Source organism: Marmota flaviventris, chromosome 10 (assembly GCF_047511675.1).
Source record: "Marmota flaviventris isolate mMarFla1 chromosome 10, mMarFla1.hap1, whole genome shotgun sequence".
NCBI lineage: Eukaryota > Metazoa > Chordata > Mammalia > Rodentia > Sciuridae > Marmota > Marmota flaviventris.
In genome coordinates, this window is record NC_092507.1 from 64,019,134 (window position 1) to 64,040,073 (window position 20,940).

General features: G+C 34.0%; 1 protein-coding gene across 1 annotated transcript in view; it reads right to left on the reverse strand.

Moving 5' to 3' along the window:
• Pigk (phosphatidylinositol glycan anchor biosynthesis class K) overlaps nucleotides 1–20,940 on the reverse strand; it is a 122,506-nt gene that overhangs the window by 35,257 nt on the left and 66,309 nt on the right. Inside the window, exon 10 of the mRNA XM_027935160.2 lies at nucleotides 538–622. Within this exon, the coding sequence (XP_027790961.1) occupies nucleotides 538–622 (85 nt within the window). The remainder of the gene's footprint in view (nucleotides 1–537; nucleotides 623–20,940) is intronic.

Below are 20,940 nucleotides of genomic sequence, written 5' to 3' on the forward strand. Positions count from 1 at the left end.
AGCTTAAATACTTACAACACTGCCTTTTCTAAAATTATCATTATGTAGAAGGGATGAGAGAGTCATTATAATTGGAAATGAACAAATTGCCCACATGACATTTAGAATTATACTTTACAAGGGTTGATAATGGAGAAGGGTGGAAGAAGTAGGGCAAGATTGTTTTCTCTTTTTAGCTACTCCAAAAAATGACATTGTTTCAGGTCTTTCTCCTTCTCACTAACAAGTACTATACATAATGGTTCAAAATTAAAGTTTTCTAAAATTAAGTTTTGTTATTAAGCAATATACAAAAGATAATTCCAATTACCCTGTATTTCACATAAGTAAGAATTCTAGTGTTGCACAGTAAGTAGCCTTTTAATATTGTGCTTTGAATGAGACTTAACTGTAATAAGTGCAGCCAAAGTAGGGATAGATGGCCTGGAATGCCTTTCAGCTATAGCACAATGATTCTGGGGAAAAACTAACAAAAGCAATTATTTTTCAGAGATTAAAAATCTTGTTTCTTTCAAAAGAATAAAATGAAAAGCAAACCTGGTGTATTATTTCAGCTACAGGAAGTTGTTCAGCATATTTCAAAGGTTCCATTAGATCTTCATCCATCCTGTCTTCCGTATAGCTAGAACAAAAGAAATAAAAAACACAAATCTAAGGCAAATACTATTTTTAAATATGGAAAATATTTAAATATGCCACTAGTGAAATATATTACAATACACATATTTAACATAAGTTTTTGAAATAATCAGTATGTATCAATAATTTTTGAAAACTACCCAATGAAAAATTTTAAATGTCATGACCAAAAATGTATTCAAACTGCAATTATTATAAAATTAGCTAATTTCACCTAAAATTCTCAGTTCCTATCTTTTACTCCGAGTCCTGAAAATGTTGAAGAACCCTCTGGTTCATAGGAGGTAGTTTTTATCAGCATTTAAAGACCTTCAAAACCTGGCTCCAATCTCTTGCAAGCCTTGTCTTTAGCAACACCTTCGCTATATACCAGTCTATTGTTTTAGCCATATCCAACTACTCTCCACCCCAGAGTAGGCCTTCCATCTCCAGAACTCTTACTTTTCCCACACTATTACATCTGTTAGGACCAACCACCAATTCTTTTCTTTGTTTGCTCTTAACAGTCTAGGTATACTATTTTTATCTCCTTAAAGAGAAAAATCATGCTTTTTCTTCTTTGTATATCTAGTGTTCACCATATAATACTCAATGTTTGTTGAATGAATATATGAATAAAATGAAATAAAAACAATTGGTTGTTCATAATTCTTTAATTTTTTTTAGCTGTAGATGGACACAATATCTTTATTTAATTTATTTATTTTATGTGTTGCTGAAGATCTAACTCAGTGCCTCACGCATGAGAGGCAGGCACTCTACCACTGAGCTATAACCCCAGCCCTGATTGTTCATTTTATATGAAAAATATTTCCTTTAAATATATACATTTAAAATTAGATGCAAATTGACATAATACAAATCTAATACAATATAAAATAGTAAAGAACAGGAATAAGAATGTTAGAAAACCTTCCTAAATAAAAAAAAAAATCTGATAAAAGTTTTTTTAAAAAGTTATTGAACTTTTTAGAAATAGCAAACACTAGATTTCAAGATGAGAACTTCACATATTTAAATTTCCTTTCTATTTTTTTCTGTGAATTATACATCAACTTATCAAATTAAAATTAGAATTTAAAAACTTAAAACTTTGAGTTTTCTTGAAAAATATAGACTGGCCCCAAATTTCAATGGCTACAGTAAAGGAATCTGGTAACTTTGGCATCTCTCCCAAGAAAAAGGGCAGATATACAAATAAAGACAAAGTTTTAGACAGGATTAAAGAAATTCAAGTGTATTTTATCTAGGTGAGAGTTTGTGTATATCTTAGGATTAGCATAAAAACGTAACAATTTCGAGAAACTTTGAAAATTCTTACAAATTATGAAAAATAAACTGTCTCAAAACATGTTTTACAGAAGAAGAAGGTAGAAAGAAAGTTGTCAGGGGCTAGGAGGAAGAGCCAATGGGCAGTTATTGTTTCATAATTAGACTTTTAGTTTGCAATATGAAAAAAATTGTAGAGATGGATAGTGACAATACATGATAATGTAAGCATACTTAATACCTGTGGACTGTGTACTTCAAATGGTAAAAATAAACTAAACAAATTAAATTTTATGTTATTTATCTATTACAAGTTGAATTATGTCCCTCTTCCCGTATTCCAGAAGCATATTTTAAAGCACTTACCTCCAGTAACTCAGGATATAACTACATTCATAGACTGTGTCTTCAAAGAGATAATTAAGGTTAAATGGGGTCTTTGGGGTTAGTCCTAGTCAAATATCACAAAGTGTCCTTATAAGAAAAAATTAGGACACACCGAGAGAATAAAGGCCATGTAAAGACAGCAGAAAGGAAAACAGCCATCAAGCAAAGAAGAGAGACCCTAGAAGAAATCAATCCTGCAGACACATCTAGCTTCCAGACTTCAGGAAACACTTTTGTTGTTTACACCACCCAGTTTGTGATACTTTATTATGGCCATCCTAGCAAATCCATATAGTATGTTTTATCACAGATATATAGTCACTCACAAACGAAAACAAAACCAAAAACAAACCAAAACATTGCTCTAAAACATTCCACAATGTACATTTCAAAAGTCTATCCGTGTACAAAAAACAAATGAAGGCAAAAAAAGAAAAAAATTAATTGGACACCATCAAATTCAAAAAACTTTGTGTTTCAAGAACACAATCAAGAAAGTGAAAACACCTATAAAGTGGGAGAAATTTTTTTGCAAATTATCTATCTGAAAAGACATTTATCAAAAATATGTAAATACTATAATTCAGGAATAAAAAGATAAATCATTCATTAAAAGTTTTCCTTCCTCAACCGAATTCTTAAGTAAAACTGACATTGTTTTTTGTTGCTTTCTTTTTTACTGTGATCTTGAGTGGCAAGAATACAGTGACAACTCAGTTTGATGCCACTATCCTAACTCCTGAGAAAGCACCAGCAGTTTCAGTAACTGCTGAAAGAGGTATTAGATCACTAAAAATAATTCTAAAAATACAGAGAAATATGAAAAAGTCACTCTTCATTGACTACTGCAAAAATCTAAAATAACAACATAAAAGATGAATACGTTTTACTCACAAAATATTTCCTTTCACTATAAAAGATAGTTCTTTAGTTACACGAAAGTATTTGAAATTTGGCAATTTGTTTTAAATGTCAAAAAACTGTTAGACATGTGTGTGTGTGTGTGTGTGTGTGTATTTTTTTTGCTAAATCTCTTGAAAGTAAGTTGCAGATATCATGACAGTTCACATCTAAATATTTCAAATACTGAACAACAAAGGATACGTTTGAAAATTTTCTTCCTAACTGCATCTTTTTTCCAAAATCACTCATATGCAATTCATTTGTGATCTTGAGTATCACTATGAACACATGACTTTTTTTACTTAATGCTTCACAATCAACTAAAATGACTGTTCATTTTGAATGTCTTGAAAATGTTGGTCTGTTGTTTTCTTGCTTTATGTGTTGTGGTCAAGAGGTATAATGCCAGCTTGATATTCTTTCCATTTATTTTAACTTTTAATGTGTTTTTAATTTTTATCATTTTTATGTTACTTGCTATTTTTTTACTTGTAGGCTCAGATGGACTTTTTCTCCCTTTTTATTTTAGGTCTAATATTAAGATATTTTGAGTCGGTTTATTCTAAATCAATTCTCCCAGATGCACAGGAGACAGGCATCCTTTCAATATAGAATTTCAGTATTCTACTTCTAAAAAGTTTTTTATTAGATTTTTAAGTACTACTTCTGTTTATTTTTCATTTGTTTTTATAGTTCAAGCATGGAACTAAATATAATAGAGCTTCTCTATCATTTTATCTCTAATCCTTTTTATCTCTCTTATTTCAGTGTCACTTTCTTGACTATTTCATTTCTATTCTCTTTGTCCTTTACTGAACTTTGGGTAATATCTATCTTCCCTTGGGTATCTTGTAATTTAGTTTTCACTTCTAAGATGATTTTTGTCAATTTGCAGAGTTGAGTCAGCTCCTGTTTCACGTACTCTCCTGTTGTTTGTCTATTTCAGCTGTGATTTTTTAAAATATCTGATTCATAGTGCCCTTTTATATTGCAATCGCTTATTTAATACGGGTTATTCATGTTCAAGTATTGCATTTCAGTTTTCCTTTGTTTTGTAGTTTTTCTTTGACATTTTTATTTTTGTTTTCATTTTTTGTGTCTGTGTATACATATAACTTACAAACTAGACTTGATCTTAATTTCCTATTTTATTCTTATAATAACTTCATATAGATGCTGGTTTCTTTTCCTATTGAGGATTATATACATTGGCTCTTTCAGGATTAGTAATGGCAATTTATCTTGAGATGGGGAAAAAAGGAGAGAAGCTGGCTTATTTGGTTTCTCAGTTCAACAGCACCCTCTTCTGTGGCTGTGCTGAAGTGTAGTATCTTTAATAAATGGTACTATTTTGTGTGGTGGCAGTGGAACAGAATTTGTATTGTTTAAATACTAGTTTCCATAAAGCCCTTATCTTCAGTTGTTTTCTTCTTTCCCTTCAGCACTTACATTCCAAGAGGAACCTTTCCCTTTTCAAGATGTCTCCCATCTCACAGAATTGATGCTTTCCCTGAGACTGCCACCTAAGGTCACCCATACTTTCTGATCCATGCTTATAGTACAATTCAGACAGAGAAAACTGCAAATGCTAATTTCAAGTTACATGTGGCTGTCAACCCAAGGAAACTTAATAATTTTTCTCTTGAAAGTCAGTTCTCTTTCTTAAAGTCATCCTAGTATTCCTTTTTAAATAAAAAGGAATTAAAAAAAATTTAATTAATAGTTTGAGGCCTTTCAAGGGACCTTCCTAAAAGGATATCCTTTTTCCATTTTCTCTTTCCATGGTCATTCACTAAGAAGGTTTATTTAAATAATTCAATATGGAAGTAATTTCTGCATTGAAAAAGCCATGAAATCCTAATTTTACTTAATATTTTCCTGTTTTTATAGAAGACAACAAATGAAATTTGTTTACTCTATGAAAGAATTTGAATCCAATACACTAATGCTACCATCGAAAATGAAAACGCAATTAAAATTATGTCCAAATCCTCTGCATAAATAAAATACAGCTGGCAAGTTACAAAGCCTATGAAATTAGTCTTCACAATCCCCTTTTGTGTCCTTTTTCTTTTTCAGAGATGCTCTCAAAATTCTTTCTCCTCTGTGCTATCCAAGTACTGAAATAACACCGTAAAATTATTTATAGTGCCTATTCATAAGGTCATCTCTGACTCAGAAACAGTAAAGTTTTTATTCTATAATACCATATTGAGATCAGATTATTCATGTATAAAATGACAAAGCTTACTGAAGGCTAAAGGCCAAAGCATCTTTCCAAACACAGAAAATAAACCCAACAAAAAGAACAGGAAAGCAAAGATATGATGCTGTTAGATAAAACTAAAAATTAAGATCAATAAACAATTCAAAATATATCTAGAGTAATCCAAAATTATCAGGAAGAAATTTCCTAAACATACCAAAAATAGGAATCCAACACACACTCAGCGTAACCTCTTCAATATGACAGCTCAAAAGAATTACTTGAAACTAAAAGTATACAATATAGAAACTTAATTTATTCTTATGATCTTTTAACAAGGCACAGAAAAGTGTTCATTCCTAAACTGCATTCTTTGATTTTTTTCAAGTAGTTGTATAGTTGCAACACATTGTGCAAGAAATTGACAAATCTGGGGTTCTGATATTCCTAAAAATTTAAAGACACTAAGAGTAAAAAGAACTCTAGTCTACTAGTCAGTGGAGACAAGCACAAAATACTACTAAAACTCCAGAAAAGTCCCAATGGTCAATAAAAATTATTAATTTTTATGAATATAGATTATAGCAATGAGAAAACAATCTAATATATCATCTCTTATGAAACAAAATTCTCCATCCCAAACTCCCTGCATCACCATTCCTTCTAATTAGCAAACTAAAAACTTATAAGTGAAGATAAGAAAATAGGACCTTGATTATAACCTGCTCTAAAGGGCAAAAGGAGGGGCTGAGTTGTGGCTCAGCAGTAGCACATTCACCTAGCATGCACAAGGCCCTGAGTTCGATCCTCAGCACCATATAAAAATAAATAAATAAAAGGTATTGTGTCAAACTACAACTAAAATATTTTTTTAAAAAAAAGCAAAAGAAAGATGGTAAGTCAGGCAGAGGAAGTGTAATATGAGGTAGAAAACAAGAAGTTAACTCCCAAACAATTAAGACTATACTAATTTGTGATCTAACTGTCAAATGTATTTTATTTACTATCAGCTAGCAATATAGTACAAAGAACCTCCCAACAAACTCAGTAAGATGACATAATAAAATCCCAGAAATCCAAGCTCTAGTTCTCATTCAAGGGACATTAAAAGTAACTTCATATCTGGAACAAGTAGAAAGCAGGCTTTCTAAAAGTTCACATAACATGCCAATTTTGTATACATAAGGAACTATCTTTGGAGCCTAACTGTAATCAGCTGAAAGAGCTGAAGGTATCAGAAAAAAATACTGCCAAAATTATTGAGTATTTATCCTGTACTCTATGCTTCTGTTGTTACAGTTGTTTTATTTTTGCCTTCACATATATATCCATGTATACATGAAAAATACATAGAATATGCATATTATTTCATTACTAAATTATACTATGTATTATTACTTGTTTATTCAATTACATAAGGCAAATACATCAATTGCTTTTGTTTGTTTCATGAGCTAAGAATGGCTTTTCCATTTTTAAATTATTGGGGAAAAAAGTCAAAAGAATAAAATTTCATGACAAGTAAAAACTGTACCAAATTCAAATTTCAGGGTTACACTACAACAAAGAGTTGTTATACCACAACATACATGGTCACAACCAAGACCATGTGTGTCTAACAAAGGCTAAACTATTTACTATCTGTTCCTTCATAGAAAGTTTTCCAACCTCTGTGCTAGAATAATTATGTAGAAGGGAGTTTGCTGGGGCACATAATATGCACATTTTAAATTTTGCTAGAAACAACCAAATCATTATCCAGAGTGGCTGTATCAATTTATACTGCCACCAGAAATGTATAATTTACCATTTCCTTTCATCATTACCACTTATTTTTCTACAAGAAAGAATATATTATTTTAATTTCCATTTCCCTACTAAAAACATCTTTGTATGGTCACTGGAAATGAGTCTTTTCTCCATTCCAAATGTGTTATCTTTTGCTTATGTTTCTGTTGGGTTTGTCTTTTTATTAAATCAATGTGCAGTTATTTACATAATCTGTACAGAAATTCTCTGGCATTCATGTTGTCAATCATTTCATCCAGAATTTCTCTTTACCTTTAACTTGGTTTTTGTTGTTGTTGTTGTTTGTTTTTCTACATATTTTAATTTTGTTTCAGCAAATACTGTTGATTTTTTATTAGCTGTGCTTTGGGTTAGCATGACTATTCTCCCTAAATCAAAAAGATATTCTTCAACAGTATTGATGTTTTCTATTTTACATTTGTATCTTTAATCCATTTGTATTTTGTGTTTATGTAAAGTGAAAAAGGGAAATCTATTTATTTTTTTCTGTATGGCAAACCAATTGCTTCAACATGAATTTTTTACTTATCTATCTTTTCCTCCAATTTTTCATAAAAGCTTATCTATTATATATTGTTATGATGGATCTTTGGGGAGCTTTATAATCTGTTACATATTTATTTACCTAACAGAACCAATACAACATTCTTTGAATCACTATGGCTTTAAAAGACAAAGTCTTAGTATCAGAGTAAATGCCTCTCCCACCACAAGTGCCCTTACTCCTTCATCAACCAAATAGCCTTAGCTATCCTTGCTCCTATACTAGTCCATGTGAATTTGATAGCTAGCTTATTATAAAGTTCCATGAAAAACTCCTTAAAGGAACAGAATATGGTAATGGTTAAGTGTGCATTTTTGGAGTCAGCTAGCACTTTCACTTTTTCATTATGTAACAAGATACAAAGCTTTCTGCATCTGTAATCATCTGTAAAATGACTACATAACCCACGGCTATTCTGAGGATTAAATAAGTTTTTAAATTCAAGTGTTTAGAATGGTATTAGGTATTTATTAAACACTGAAAATTTAATCCAAGTTACATTACATTCACAAAGTTATTCGAAGTTATAATTCTCATCTCTAAATATGGTCTGGCCTCTCCATTTAAGTATTCCTTTATGATCTATAACAATTTTATAATTGTCTCCATAAAGATGATCAGCTTTAAAGATCTATACCCAAGTAGATTATAGGTGCTGTTGTTGATGTTTTCCAAAAAGTATATGACATACATAATATGCATATATATATCTATATACAATGTACACATCTAGGTTTCTAAACACATGTTTCAAACAATCTTTTATGCTACTGATTTTAACAATAACATTGAGATCAGAAAAAAATGTTCTGAACACTTTACAGGTATGAAGACTTGCCTTTTTGGTTACTATGAGTCAATATTTGTAAATACTTTATCTTTTTTTAAGCAATATCTTTATTTGCAGAGGATATAATATCATGATATCAAATCACCACTCCACAGAATCAGGGATAAAACTAAAGAATTCATTCGAGTAACTCTTTATGCAATGACATACAAAATAAGTACTCTTTGCATAAACAAACAATAAATAGGGAACATAATGGTAGTGAAAACATTATTTGGGTGCAGCCATAGCTGCCATCTTTTATTTATTTATTTATTACTTTTTATTTTTTAGGTCTAGATGGACACAAGACAATGCCTTTATTTTTATATTGTGCTGAGGATGGAACCCGGGTCCCACCCGTGCTAGGCGACGCTCTACTGCTGAGCCACAATCCCAGCCCTTGAAAACATTATTTATGATAGTAAGTACCTAATCTTGGGAAGGATATTTATTCCCTTACTTTTTAATCTATCAGATCAAGCTTATCTATTATGTTGCTCATATAGTCAGTTTAAAATTATGAAAGGATCTTTTTTCAATTTCTGATAATATGATACTAAAATATTCCAATACAATCGTGAATTCATCAACCTCTTTTATTTGAAGTATGCACACTTGTTTATACAATATTCTGTGGACATGTTTCTGAGTAATTACAAATTTGTATGCTTTTCTCCCTGATGACCTAAATCTTTTACTATTAGTTTATTTCTTTATGCTTGATGATGCTCTTTTCTTGAGTCTATTTTGCCTAATATTAATATACTTATATAAATTTTCTTTTGGTTAGCGGCTGCCTAGTAATAGTTTTTCAGCTATTTAACATCATTAATTTTCTGTCTAGTTACATTTATTTTTAATCCTAATTTGATCTCCATTTTACTGTTATAGTTTAAATTTATTGTGATACAAAATATTATTTTAATTATTTCTGCCTTCTTACTTTGTAATTTTATTTTTTCCTGCTTTTTCTATATTTTATCTACATTCCTTTGTTGCCTTCTCATTGATTTTTCTTAATCCCAAGTTTTTCTCCTGTATGGTCACTGATCTTATTTCCTCTATTTCTATTCATTTTGTGGTCCCTCTCAAAATGTCAACTGTGTCTTTACCTCACTGTCTAATGCTATTATAACATATGACCCTTTTCCCAAAACAACATGAAAAACCTCAAAATAATTTAAAACCAATCACTTCTTCTTCTTACATGATTACTACATATATTAATAATGTTACTTACCCCTAAATAATTATCATCATTGTCATTATTATCATCAAAATTATGAAATACACTCAGTTTTTGCTTGAATTTATTCACATTTTATCAATTTATTAGCTCAGCATTCTTACTTGCAGTCAGATCTCCCTTCTGGCTTTTTTCCTTCTTCAAGAATTACATCTTTTGATCAGGAAGCAGTTTGTGAAAGGAAAGCGAGGAACAGAAAGACGGATAGAGATTGAGAAGATGGCGGCGAATAGAGTGCATCACCCCCGTGTACCGCGTCACTGCGCAGGTGAATAACGAGTTAGAACGGCCAAAAGCTATCTTGTTAGGAATTTCCAGCAAAATTGGGGTGCACCAAAACCTAGAGGAAGGATTTCCATCACCCGAGCATCAGTTACTGGGGCTCAATCTCGAGTGAACCGTGCGCCTGGAGATTCAGGCTGATTGATCGGTGACGTGCCCCGCTGCTAGAGACTGCGGCGCACCGGGAAACGGCGTGTCAGCAACGCAGAGGAACAGTGCTGCAGATTCTGTGGGGTCCTGCCGGCTGTGCCTCAATGTGCTCCGGGCTGAGTTCTGGATTTGAGACAGGGAAAGGAAGCGGTCCAGTTCTATCCTCCACACCGGACAGCCCACCGAGGAAGCCAGCGGCCACCATCTTGGAGAGCTGACATCACCATCGCCAGTTTTCGACAGATTGCAGCACGTTCAGCGATAAAACAGGTGTGTGTCATTTAGACCATCTCCCATACAGCGGGAAATTGCATAAAATCTCTCCCCGGCTTTCCAGGGGCATGATTAACAGAGTGAGCGTGAATAGAGGCGTGGGGAAAGGTAAAGGCACCTGACCTCCAACTCCCCCCTTCCACCAGCGGCGAAAACGAAACCTGTCTCACCAGCTCTCAGAGGAGTGGCTATCGGAGGGAATAAAAACAATGGGGGCCAGTTCCCAATAGCTGCGCTCCACATCCAAGAAACTGCAGGCCCAGAGTGTAGCTTGAACTGCCGAGAGGTATCACACTGGAGAAGGCCTGGCTGGCAGGAGAAGCAAGGTGACTAGAGACCAGGAATAAACCTAAGATAACGGGTTTTGAGAGACACCAGGTGGGGAGGAGGGAGCGGCCTCACACGGATTGTTTCCTACACCCGGAGGGCAAAATCTTGGCCCGGAAGGCACAGCACCACCTACTGGAAGCGAAGAAAATAGAAGCCTAACAGTGCCTTCTTTTTTTCTTTCTTTTTTTAATTGTAATTTTTATTTTACTGCATTTTATTATTTTTTTATCATTTCTTTTTCTTTTCTATTCTATTCTCTTTCTTTCCTCTCTCCCTCTCTCTTTCTTGGTTTGCTTCCTTACCTTTTCCCCATCTTTCCTCTTAAGCATGACCACCCAGATTACATACAACTTACTAAATGCAAATAGATGAATACTACGAATCGGTCTATAGTCCGCCTAAGCCCTTAACTACCCCCAAGTACTCCTGCCTATTCTCTTGTTAATATCTGCCTGCATTTGAGCAACCCCCCAAAGAAGCTAACATATACTAACCTCCATACCATCAAATCAGCCGACCTCAACATAAAATCCTAAGTTCAAACCTCAATTCTCTATATGCCATCAAAATCTGTAGGCCTTTAATGAAACTAATAAATTTACCTTAAATCACAATTAAATCCAACATCTCTAAACATTGTCCCCCAACACAAAGGAGAGATATTGGAACTATAAAAACCAAAACAAATTTAAAGGAGAAAACAGAAACACAGCAGTCAAACAGAGTTGGAAAGTAACGTGAGCACCATGAAAAAACAAGGGAAAAAAGGATTACAAACAATGCAGGACAACTTAAATTCACAGGAGAACCTAGAGGCATCAGAAAAATGGACAGAGAAAGAACTCAAGGCATACCTAACTCAGATGGAACGGATTCTTAGAGAAGACATTAGACAGCAAATCCAAACAATGAAAGTATACTTTGAAAACGAGTTACATAAGCAAATTCAAATGGCAAAGAATGAGCTCTACCAGGAGATAGAGATTTTAAGAAAAAAATCAAACAGTAATCCTAGAAATGCAGGAAAACATAAACCAAATTAAAAACTCAAACGAGAATATTACAAATAGACTAGATCAAATAGAAGTCAGAACATCAGATAATGAAGACAAAGTTTATCAACTTGAAAAGAATATAGTCAACACAGAAAGGATGCTAGAAATCACGAGCAATCCATCCAAGAGATATGGGATGTCATAAAAAAACCAAACTTGAGAGTCATTGGGATAGAAGAAGGTATAGAGGTTCAAACCAAAGGAATGAACAATATATTGAATGAAATAATCTTAGAAAACTTCCCAGATATGAAAGATGGAATGGATTGCCAAATCCTGGAAGCCTACAGGACCCCAAACATACAAAACTGTAATAGACCAACTCCAAGACACATAATTATGAAGATATCCAACTACAGGACAAGGAGAGAATATTAAAAGCTACAAGAGAAAGGAGGCAGATTACATTCAGGGGTAAACCAATTAGGTTAACGGCTGATTTTTCATCACAGACGTTGAAAGCGAGAAGATCCTGGAACAACGTATTTCAAATGCTGAAAAATAATGGATTCCAACCAAGAATACTGTATCCAGCAAAATTAAGCTTCAGATTTGACAATGAAATTAAAATATTTCACGATAAACAAAAGTTAAAAGAATTCGCAGCCAGAAAACCAGCACTGCAAGGCATTTTGAGCAAAACACTACAAGAAGAGGAATTGAAAAACAGCACCCAAAACTAACAGTGGGAGATATCTCAGTAAAGGGAAGGAAAAAAAAATAACCAAAAAGGAAAAACTAGCCATATTAAAATAAATAAATAAATAAGCATGACTGGAAACACAAACCATATATCAATAATAACCTTAAACGTTAATGGCTTAAATTCACCAATCAAGTGACATAGGCTAGTAACCTGGATTAAAAAAACAAATCCAACAATATGCTGCCTTCAGGAGACTCATATGATAGGAAAAGACATACACAGGCTGAAGGTGAAAGGTTGGGAAAAATCATACCACTCACATGGTCAGAGAAATGCAAATCAAAACCACCCTAAGATGCCATCTCACTCTAGTAAGATTGGCAGCCATTATGAAGTCAAACAACAACATGTGCTGGCGAGGATGTGGGAAAAAGGGTACTCTTGTACATTCCTGGTGGGACTGCAAATTGGTGCGGCCAATTTGGAAAGCAGTATGGAGATTCCTGGGAAAGCTGGGAATGGATCCACCATTTGACCCAGCTATTGCCCTTTTCAGACTATTCCCTGAAGACCTTAAAAGAGCGTACTACAGGAATACTGCCACATCGATGTTCATAGCAGCACAATTCACAATAGCTAGACTGTGGAACCAACCCAGATGCCCTTCAATAGATGAATAGATAAAAAAAAAAATGTGGCATTTATACACAATGGAGTATTATGCAGCCCTAAAAAATGACAAAATCATGGAATTTGCAGGGAAATGGATGGCATTCGAGCAGATTATGCTAAGTGAAGCTAGCCAATCCCTAAAAAAACAAATGCCAAATGTCTTCTTTGATATAATGAGAGCAACTAAGAGGAGAGCAGGGAGGAAGAGCAAGAGGAAAATATTAACATTAAACAGAGACATGAGGTGGGAGGGAAAGGGAGAGAAAAGGGAAATTGCATGGAAATGGAAGGAGACCCTCATTGTTATACAAAATTACATATAAGAGGTTGTGAGGGGAAAGGGGAAAAAAAAAACAAGGGAGAGAATTAAATTACAGCAGATGGGGTAGAGAGAGAAGATGGGAGGGGAGGGGAGGAGGGATAGTAGAGGATAGGAAAGGTAGCAGAATACAACAATTACTAATATGGCATTATGTAAAAATGTGGATGTGTAACCGATGTGATTCTGCAATCTGTATTTGGGGTAAAAATGGTAGTTCATAACCCACTTGAATCTAAGGTATGAAATATGATATGTCAAGAGCTTTGTAATGTTTTGAACAACCAATAAAAAAAAAAAGATAATATTTTAATGGTAACCTGACATTCCATAGTATTGACATATTTTTCTTAAATATTTCCCTATCTGACATTTAATTATTTTGTTATTATAAATGATGCTTTTATAAACACACACACACACACAAAAAAAGAATTACATCTTTTAAATGAAATAAAACATTTTTTTCTCTATGTTTGAAATGTTACTTGTTCATTCTTTAATAGTATTTTAGTTGGGTAATAAATTCTAATCTAAGTTATTTTTTCTCAGTACTTTATTAATTTTGGTTTCTACTCTTGCCCATTAAGGTTTTTTTACATCAACATAGTGGTTATCCCATTGTAGATATAGTCAGCCTTCTGTATCCATGGGATATGCATTTGCAGATTCAACTAACCACAGATCAAAAAATATTTGCAAAAAAAAAAAACTGTACTTAACATGCAGACTTTTTCTTCCTTCTAATTCCCTGAACAACACAGCTAACAACTATTTAGACAGCATTTGCAGTGTATTAGCTATTATAAGAAATCTAGAGATGATTTAAAGTACATGAGAGGGTATAAGTGAGTTATATCAAAACCATTTGAGCATATGCTAATTTTAGTATCCATGGTGGGGTAGATCCTAGAAGACAGTGACAGCCTTTGGCTAATTTTTTAAATCCCTTTGTTTGAGGGAAGAGTTTCTAAAATTTTAGTATGAAGTGTGAACTTCTGTATATTCTGCTTTGGAGCTGTTGAACTAACTTTAAAATGCAAAAGAATAAGCCATTATCTCTTTGAGTAACACCTTTTACTTGTTTTATATTTTCATTCTCCTTTGGAACTCTAATTAGTCAACAGTTTCCAATGCTACCTTCATGCCCCATAACCTATCTTTTAAACTTTCCATTTCTTTGTCTTTTTTTCACACTGGGTGCATCTCTTCAAATTTAACTTCTATTTCCCTTCCATTGTGCCTAATCTTACAAAAATTGTTGGAATCTTTTACTCCTTCCTACATATATCCATATCTTCTATGATGTGAATTTGTAGCTCTTTCCAACAAAAGCTAAGGTTGGCTTTGTGATTCCCTCTGCACAACAGGATGCAGCAAAAATAACAGTACTACAATTTGAAATCTAGACTTCAAAAGGTCTTGCAAACTTTTGAGACCTCTGTCTCCGCCATGTGAACTTGCTGAAGCTAAACTCTTAAAGGATAAGAGACCACATGGGAACTGAGTCAACATCAAAAGTCCCAAAAATGTGGATTTCAGAAGCCATCCATTCAACCCAGAGATGACTATGAGTTCTGGAAAGAACCAATAATCTAAAAGAATCATGCTTCTGAACCCACCCTAAATTGTTGGTCCTCAGAATCATAAGCTAAATAGATGTTTGTTATTTAAAGATGCTAAGTTTAGGAACAGTGTATTATGTGTCAATATGTAGAGAACATAATTACTTAACCTATTAATTTTTAAAATTTTAATAACTGTGGTTTTCAAGAAAGGTTTTGGTCTTTTTCAAAGTGCCTGATCATTTTTAATCATCTTGTAATACTTTTGAATTTCTTCATTTCCTTCTTTCATTTTTTAAAATAATTTAAATGGTCATTTCCTATTTTTTGGTTGATAATTCAAATATTAATGTCCTTGTAGGTCTAAGTCTGTTGATTCTTCTATATTGTGGTAGGTGGAATTCTGAGATGGCCTTTAGTATTCTCATCGCCTGGTATTTGTGCCCTATATAATCTGTTTCCTTAAGGATGGGCGGGATTGTAAGGATGACAGATTTCATTCCTATAATAAGGTTATAGTATGTGACAAAGGTGAAGGAATTTTGCAAATATAACTAGGGTCCCAAATCAGTTCATAATGAGTTAATCAGAAGTGAACTGTCCTAGGCAAGCTTGACCTAATCTGGTGATTGATTCATTAAAAGTATCCAGGCCCTTTCTAAAGTCAGAGAAATTCAAAGTGAGAGAGACTGTACTGCTGGCCTTGAAAGAAGCAAACAATCATACAGGAAACTGCTTATGGAAGGCAGCCTAACGGAATTAAGAAATGTTCTTGACTGACACTTGGGAAGAAAATGGGAATTTCAACCATCTACGTGCAAGGCACTGAATGTTATCAATAATACATAAACATGGAAGAGGGATGTCAAGCCTCAGTTGAGATCACAGCATTGGCTAATATTTGATTTCTGCCGGTAAAACTCTGGACAGAAGACCTGGCTAACCCATACCACGCAGACTTCTAAAGTACAGGTACTGTGAGGTAACACTGAGTGCTGTTTTAGACTAAGTTTATAATAGTTTATTGTACAGCAATACAAACTAATACCCTTGTGATGGCTTGTCTTCCCAAAATTGTTTGCAATGTAAGATTATAAGCAATATTTGACTGACCTTAATCTGTGAGGTTCTGAGGAATCTTGATTGAAGGCAATTCCTCCAAACAAAATTTGAATTTGCCTCTGCTTGCTTTGGCTAGCTATCAACCTAATATCACTTCTATTGAATTTCTTGGGCCAAGAAGGAAATTACAACCCTAAACCACGTAAGAATATGATTTTGGTTACATATTTTAAGAGAAACCATTTCCTTTTCTCAACTGTAGCTAAAGCACATCAGAGAAATTTCCATATTTTCTTCCTCTAAAGGTTGTTAAGAGTTTTGTTCTAGTCCCTAATTTGATTTGAGTTTAACCTTGGAAGTTAAGGGTTTTATGCAAAGGCCTTAAACCCAACTATCCACCATAGTTTTTTGTCCTGACCTTTATTATAACTATACTAACTCAGAACTCTAGGTTTCTATCAGCAATTATTACCTTAGGTACCCATACCTTCCCAATTCACTTAATTATTGGGATTTAGCTCCTTAAGTATTCTCCAAGAAATTTCCCTATTGTTCAGCAAAACTCCCTTAGAGCTCCCTCTTTAGAGCTACTATTCAGCAGTAGGCTCTTACAATTAATTTTTGTTCATAAATAAACAGACCAACATCAAGATGAGGCACAAAGTCCCCCCCCTAAAAAGGCATGTTTGAATCAAGATACTGTTGGACACATCATAGAATGAACCAAGAAGGAAATTATAATACTAATCCACATAGGAGCCTGAAACAGGAGACAGACCCCACATACTGATGATACTCTCCTTTCACAGTAAACCTAAAGTGACCTTGCAAAAAGAGATAATCTGTGCTTTGCTGCCAAGGCATGTTTGGAAAAACCAACAGCCACCATCTAGAAACATTGTAAGAAGGTAAGTCCTTGTAGTATCTTTTAGTCAGCTTTCCTGCTGTGACCAAAATATCTGACATGAACGAAGTAGAGGAGGAAAATGTAGAGGTGGAAATTTTATTTTGGCTCACAGTTTCAGAGGTTCAGTCCATGGTCAGCTAACTCCATAGCTGGGGGCCAGAAGTAAGGAAGAACATCATAGAGGTAGGTGTAATGGAGGAAAGCAGCTCAGAACATGGCAACCACAAAGCAGAGAGAGACTTCTGCTGACCAGGGACAAAATAAAACCCCAAGGCATGCCCCCAGTGACCTACTTCCTCCAGTCACTCTATACTACCCAATTAATCTAGATCCAATGAATAGATCCACTAATTAGGTTACACCTCTCACAATCCAATCATTGCACCTCTGAATATTCTTGCATTGTCTCATACATCAGTTTTTGAGAGATACTTCATATTCTAACCATAACATAGTCCCTTAAATAAAGGGGGCTCACCAACTCTAGTTCAATCTGGAAAAAAACAGCAATGCTATTCATAAATCAATGTTGTTTATCTCTATACACCTACTCTTTTGGCAGTGTGGCTATGTATTTAAAAGCATATTTGTGTAATTTATAAATCTAGGTATTTTATAACAAGTTTTTCAGAAAAAACCCAGTCAGCAACAATCTCAAAAGTGAAATCAATTATTCTTTATTATTAATTCACACCATCTATCTCATTTACATTAATTTCTTATTGTAGACAAAGTGAAATATCACATCTCATCCTGAATTCTGAGTATTCTTTTATTGAGAACTGTTTCTTTCTAATGCAATTTCAAACTCAGAATGCCAAAGGCCTTAAAGTCAAGTTGTGTTTTAATATAAGGTAAAATTGGGATTTCTGGCATTCAGTGTTAACTCACTGGCAACTTTTCAGATGTAGATGTAACTTTTGTTATTACCAAAAGTTACCTACTTTCTGGATATTCAAGGTTTTATTATCCTTAAATTAAAAAAAAAGAAAAAAAACTATCTTTAACACTAAAACCATACATGTTTTAATCACTTTCTATGATTTAGGAGATAAGTATTGCAGTATTTGAGCATACTAAACAGAAATAATGATGAATATCACTTACTTTTTTAAAGCTTAAGAGCTTTCCTTTTAGTTAGACATAAGATTTTAAATGTATATGTCATGTTTATGCAAAGCAATTAGAATAGTTACAATTTTATGTCTCACCATATAGCTTATTATCATCTTTTGCAGTACCTTAAGGCCAAAATGCAAAAGATTGTCATGAAACATTCAATATTTAAAACATACAATAGAAATCTAAAATACTTTGTTCCTAACTCTCAATTTTGATGCTCTAAATATGTGCATCTTTGGTATAAAGAAAAAAATATTTTAAAAAATTAGATTAAATAGTTTTAATAAAACCCAGTTTAAACTGCTCACTAACTATTTCTAAATCTTTAACTGGCAATATAGTTCTGATGAAGCAAACTAGGTCCATTACTACTATAATGAACTAAACTTGTATGAGAATAATTAGAAAGATAAAAACATCAAGAAATAAGCATTAAGTCCTAAAACAGAGTTGTATAGATTTTCTGTTTGTCTTGTGGTGCTGGGGATCAAACTCGGGGCCTAGTATATACTAGTATATACTACCACTGAGCTTCATTCCAGCCCCCTAAATAAGAGATTTTAAGAAATTAACTATGGAGGTAAGTGTGAGGATGCCAAAATATAATTGTACGCCAATATTCCACATTTAATAATCATGTTACAAATTCAGGTATCCTGAGATCATATCCTATGAACCCTGCATTTCATTAATTTTTGTTTGTTTTTCATTTCTTGGGAAATAATAGTGCAAAATATTAATCAACATTAGAAACTGATGCCATCAGATAAACAGCAAAGAAAGGCTTTTTATATTAAAGTTAAAATGAAGTTGATCAAATTCATTATAAAAGGCATTCCATAACAATATTATGGTTTCCTTAAGAGATTGTCAGAATAATGTTGCAATTTGATCAAATTAAAGAAAGTACAGAGTATAGAATATTACTCAGTATGATAAAAATTTCACAGATATCATCAGTGAGTTTTCAAGATGGTAGAATAGAGGAGGTCATGTTCCTGGCTGTTCCATGGAGTGAAACAAAGAAAGCAGACAGGCAGCTTCTCCGCAATGTGGGTGAACAAAAGAAAAGTGAGGGGGCTTTACTGAAATTTAAAACTAGACATTCAAAGCAGATTGGGGACTCAACAGGTCGGACATATAAAATAAGGAAGAAATCCCCACTGCCACAGCTGGGTAGGAAGCTCTACCCAGAGAGGTCCCTCCCTGAGCATAGTGGAGGGATAAGGGAACCTGCATTTTTGGGAAGCCCAAGGTATGTCTGGGTACAGAGCGTTTAGAAATCAAGTACATTGCCTGACAAAACTGGATCAATATCCTTACGCTGCTCGATATCCATGTGCGGGAAAAGAAGCAGCTCTCCTCAGGTGGCATGCAGAGGACAAAGGAAGGAACCATTTTGCAGTTACTACATAGGGGCTAGAAGCTGAGGGGGCTGATTCCTGGCAAACCCAAGTTTGGCCAGAAATACAGACCCAGTAAACACAAACTGCATGACATAGAATGTGCTTAAGCAATCAGGAGAAAAATTAAACACGAAGAGACGTTTACACAGGTAACAACTAGTTATGGAAACCTACCCAGCTCTACTCCTCCCGCTGCAACCTAGCTACTTGCAGGACCAGCTGGGAGAGACCAATCTGGCCAGGAACTCAGAAAGGTGAGGACAGGAGAGATTGTTTGGAGACTGAATCCAAGACCAGGAAACATAGGGTCCAAAGGGGACATAGGAGACTAAGAACTGGGTCCCCCACCAAACAAGTGGAACCCTGGGGAGATTTCTGGGATTCAGTCTACCAGCATGGACTAGCAAGTACTGGGCACGGAAGGAACACTGATTTAAAATCTTCAGACCAATTAGCATTCAGCAAAGAGCCTGAAGCCCACTTAAGCTTAAATCCTGCCTCCAGGAATTCTACCTCCAGGATACCTCTCACACTTCAGCAATTCAGAAGGTGGAGAATCATGTCCCAAATAACCCCATCTAAAACTACTGAGAAGGGAAAACAGAATCTTTTAAACTCCAACAGAAAGAATTCTTTAACTTTTCATCAAGATTTTTTTTTAATTCTTTTTTTTCTGCTTAATTGTGACCTTGATGGCATGGATATTTATACATACTCATTTGGTTTTGTTCTCATTTCTAGCATTTTTGAAGCCAGTTATTTTTCATGGATTAATTTTTTGTGAATTAGGATGTTTGATTCGTATATTTTAGTTTTATATATTTTTTATTTTTATGTTATATATTTTTTCTTCTACCTGTTTCCCTTAATTCTCTTTTCTTGTGCTAACAGCCAATCTCTATTTTTCTTTCATTCTTCCTTTAATTTTTTTGCTACTTCTCTCCTCCTCCCTCATAATCATCACATCCTATATCACATCTTTTCTCTCCCTGTCCACCATTTAAAATTATAAACCCTTTTGCAAACTTGCTGTTTTAATTGTAGGCAATAAATGATCATATCATTTCTGTTTATTGTGGTAATTAATACTGTAGATGACATAGTAGAAACTATTTGGTTTAATGCAGAGTATTGTTTTCTTTGGTGGTTATTATTATTTGTCACTCTTTAAAGAGTGAGGTACTAGAAACCTTCAGGAACACTATAAGTCCACAGGATAGAAACTCTACTGCTTCAGATCCATACTGTCAGATGGGTAGACACACAAAACACATGAAAAAGCAAACCAAAATACTCCCAATAACAAACCAAAATAC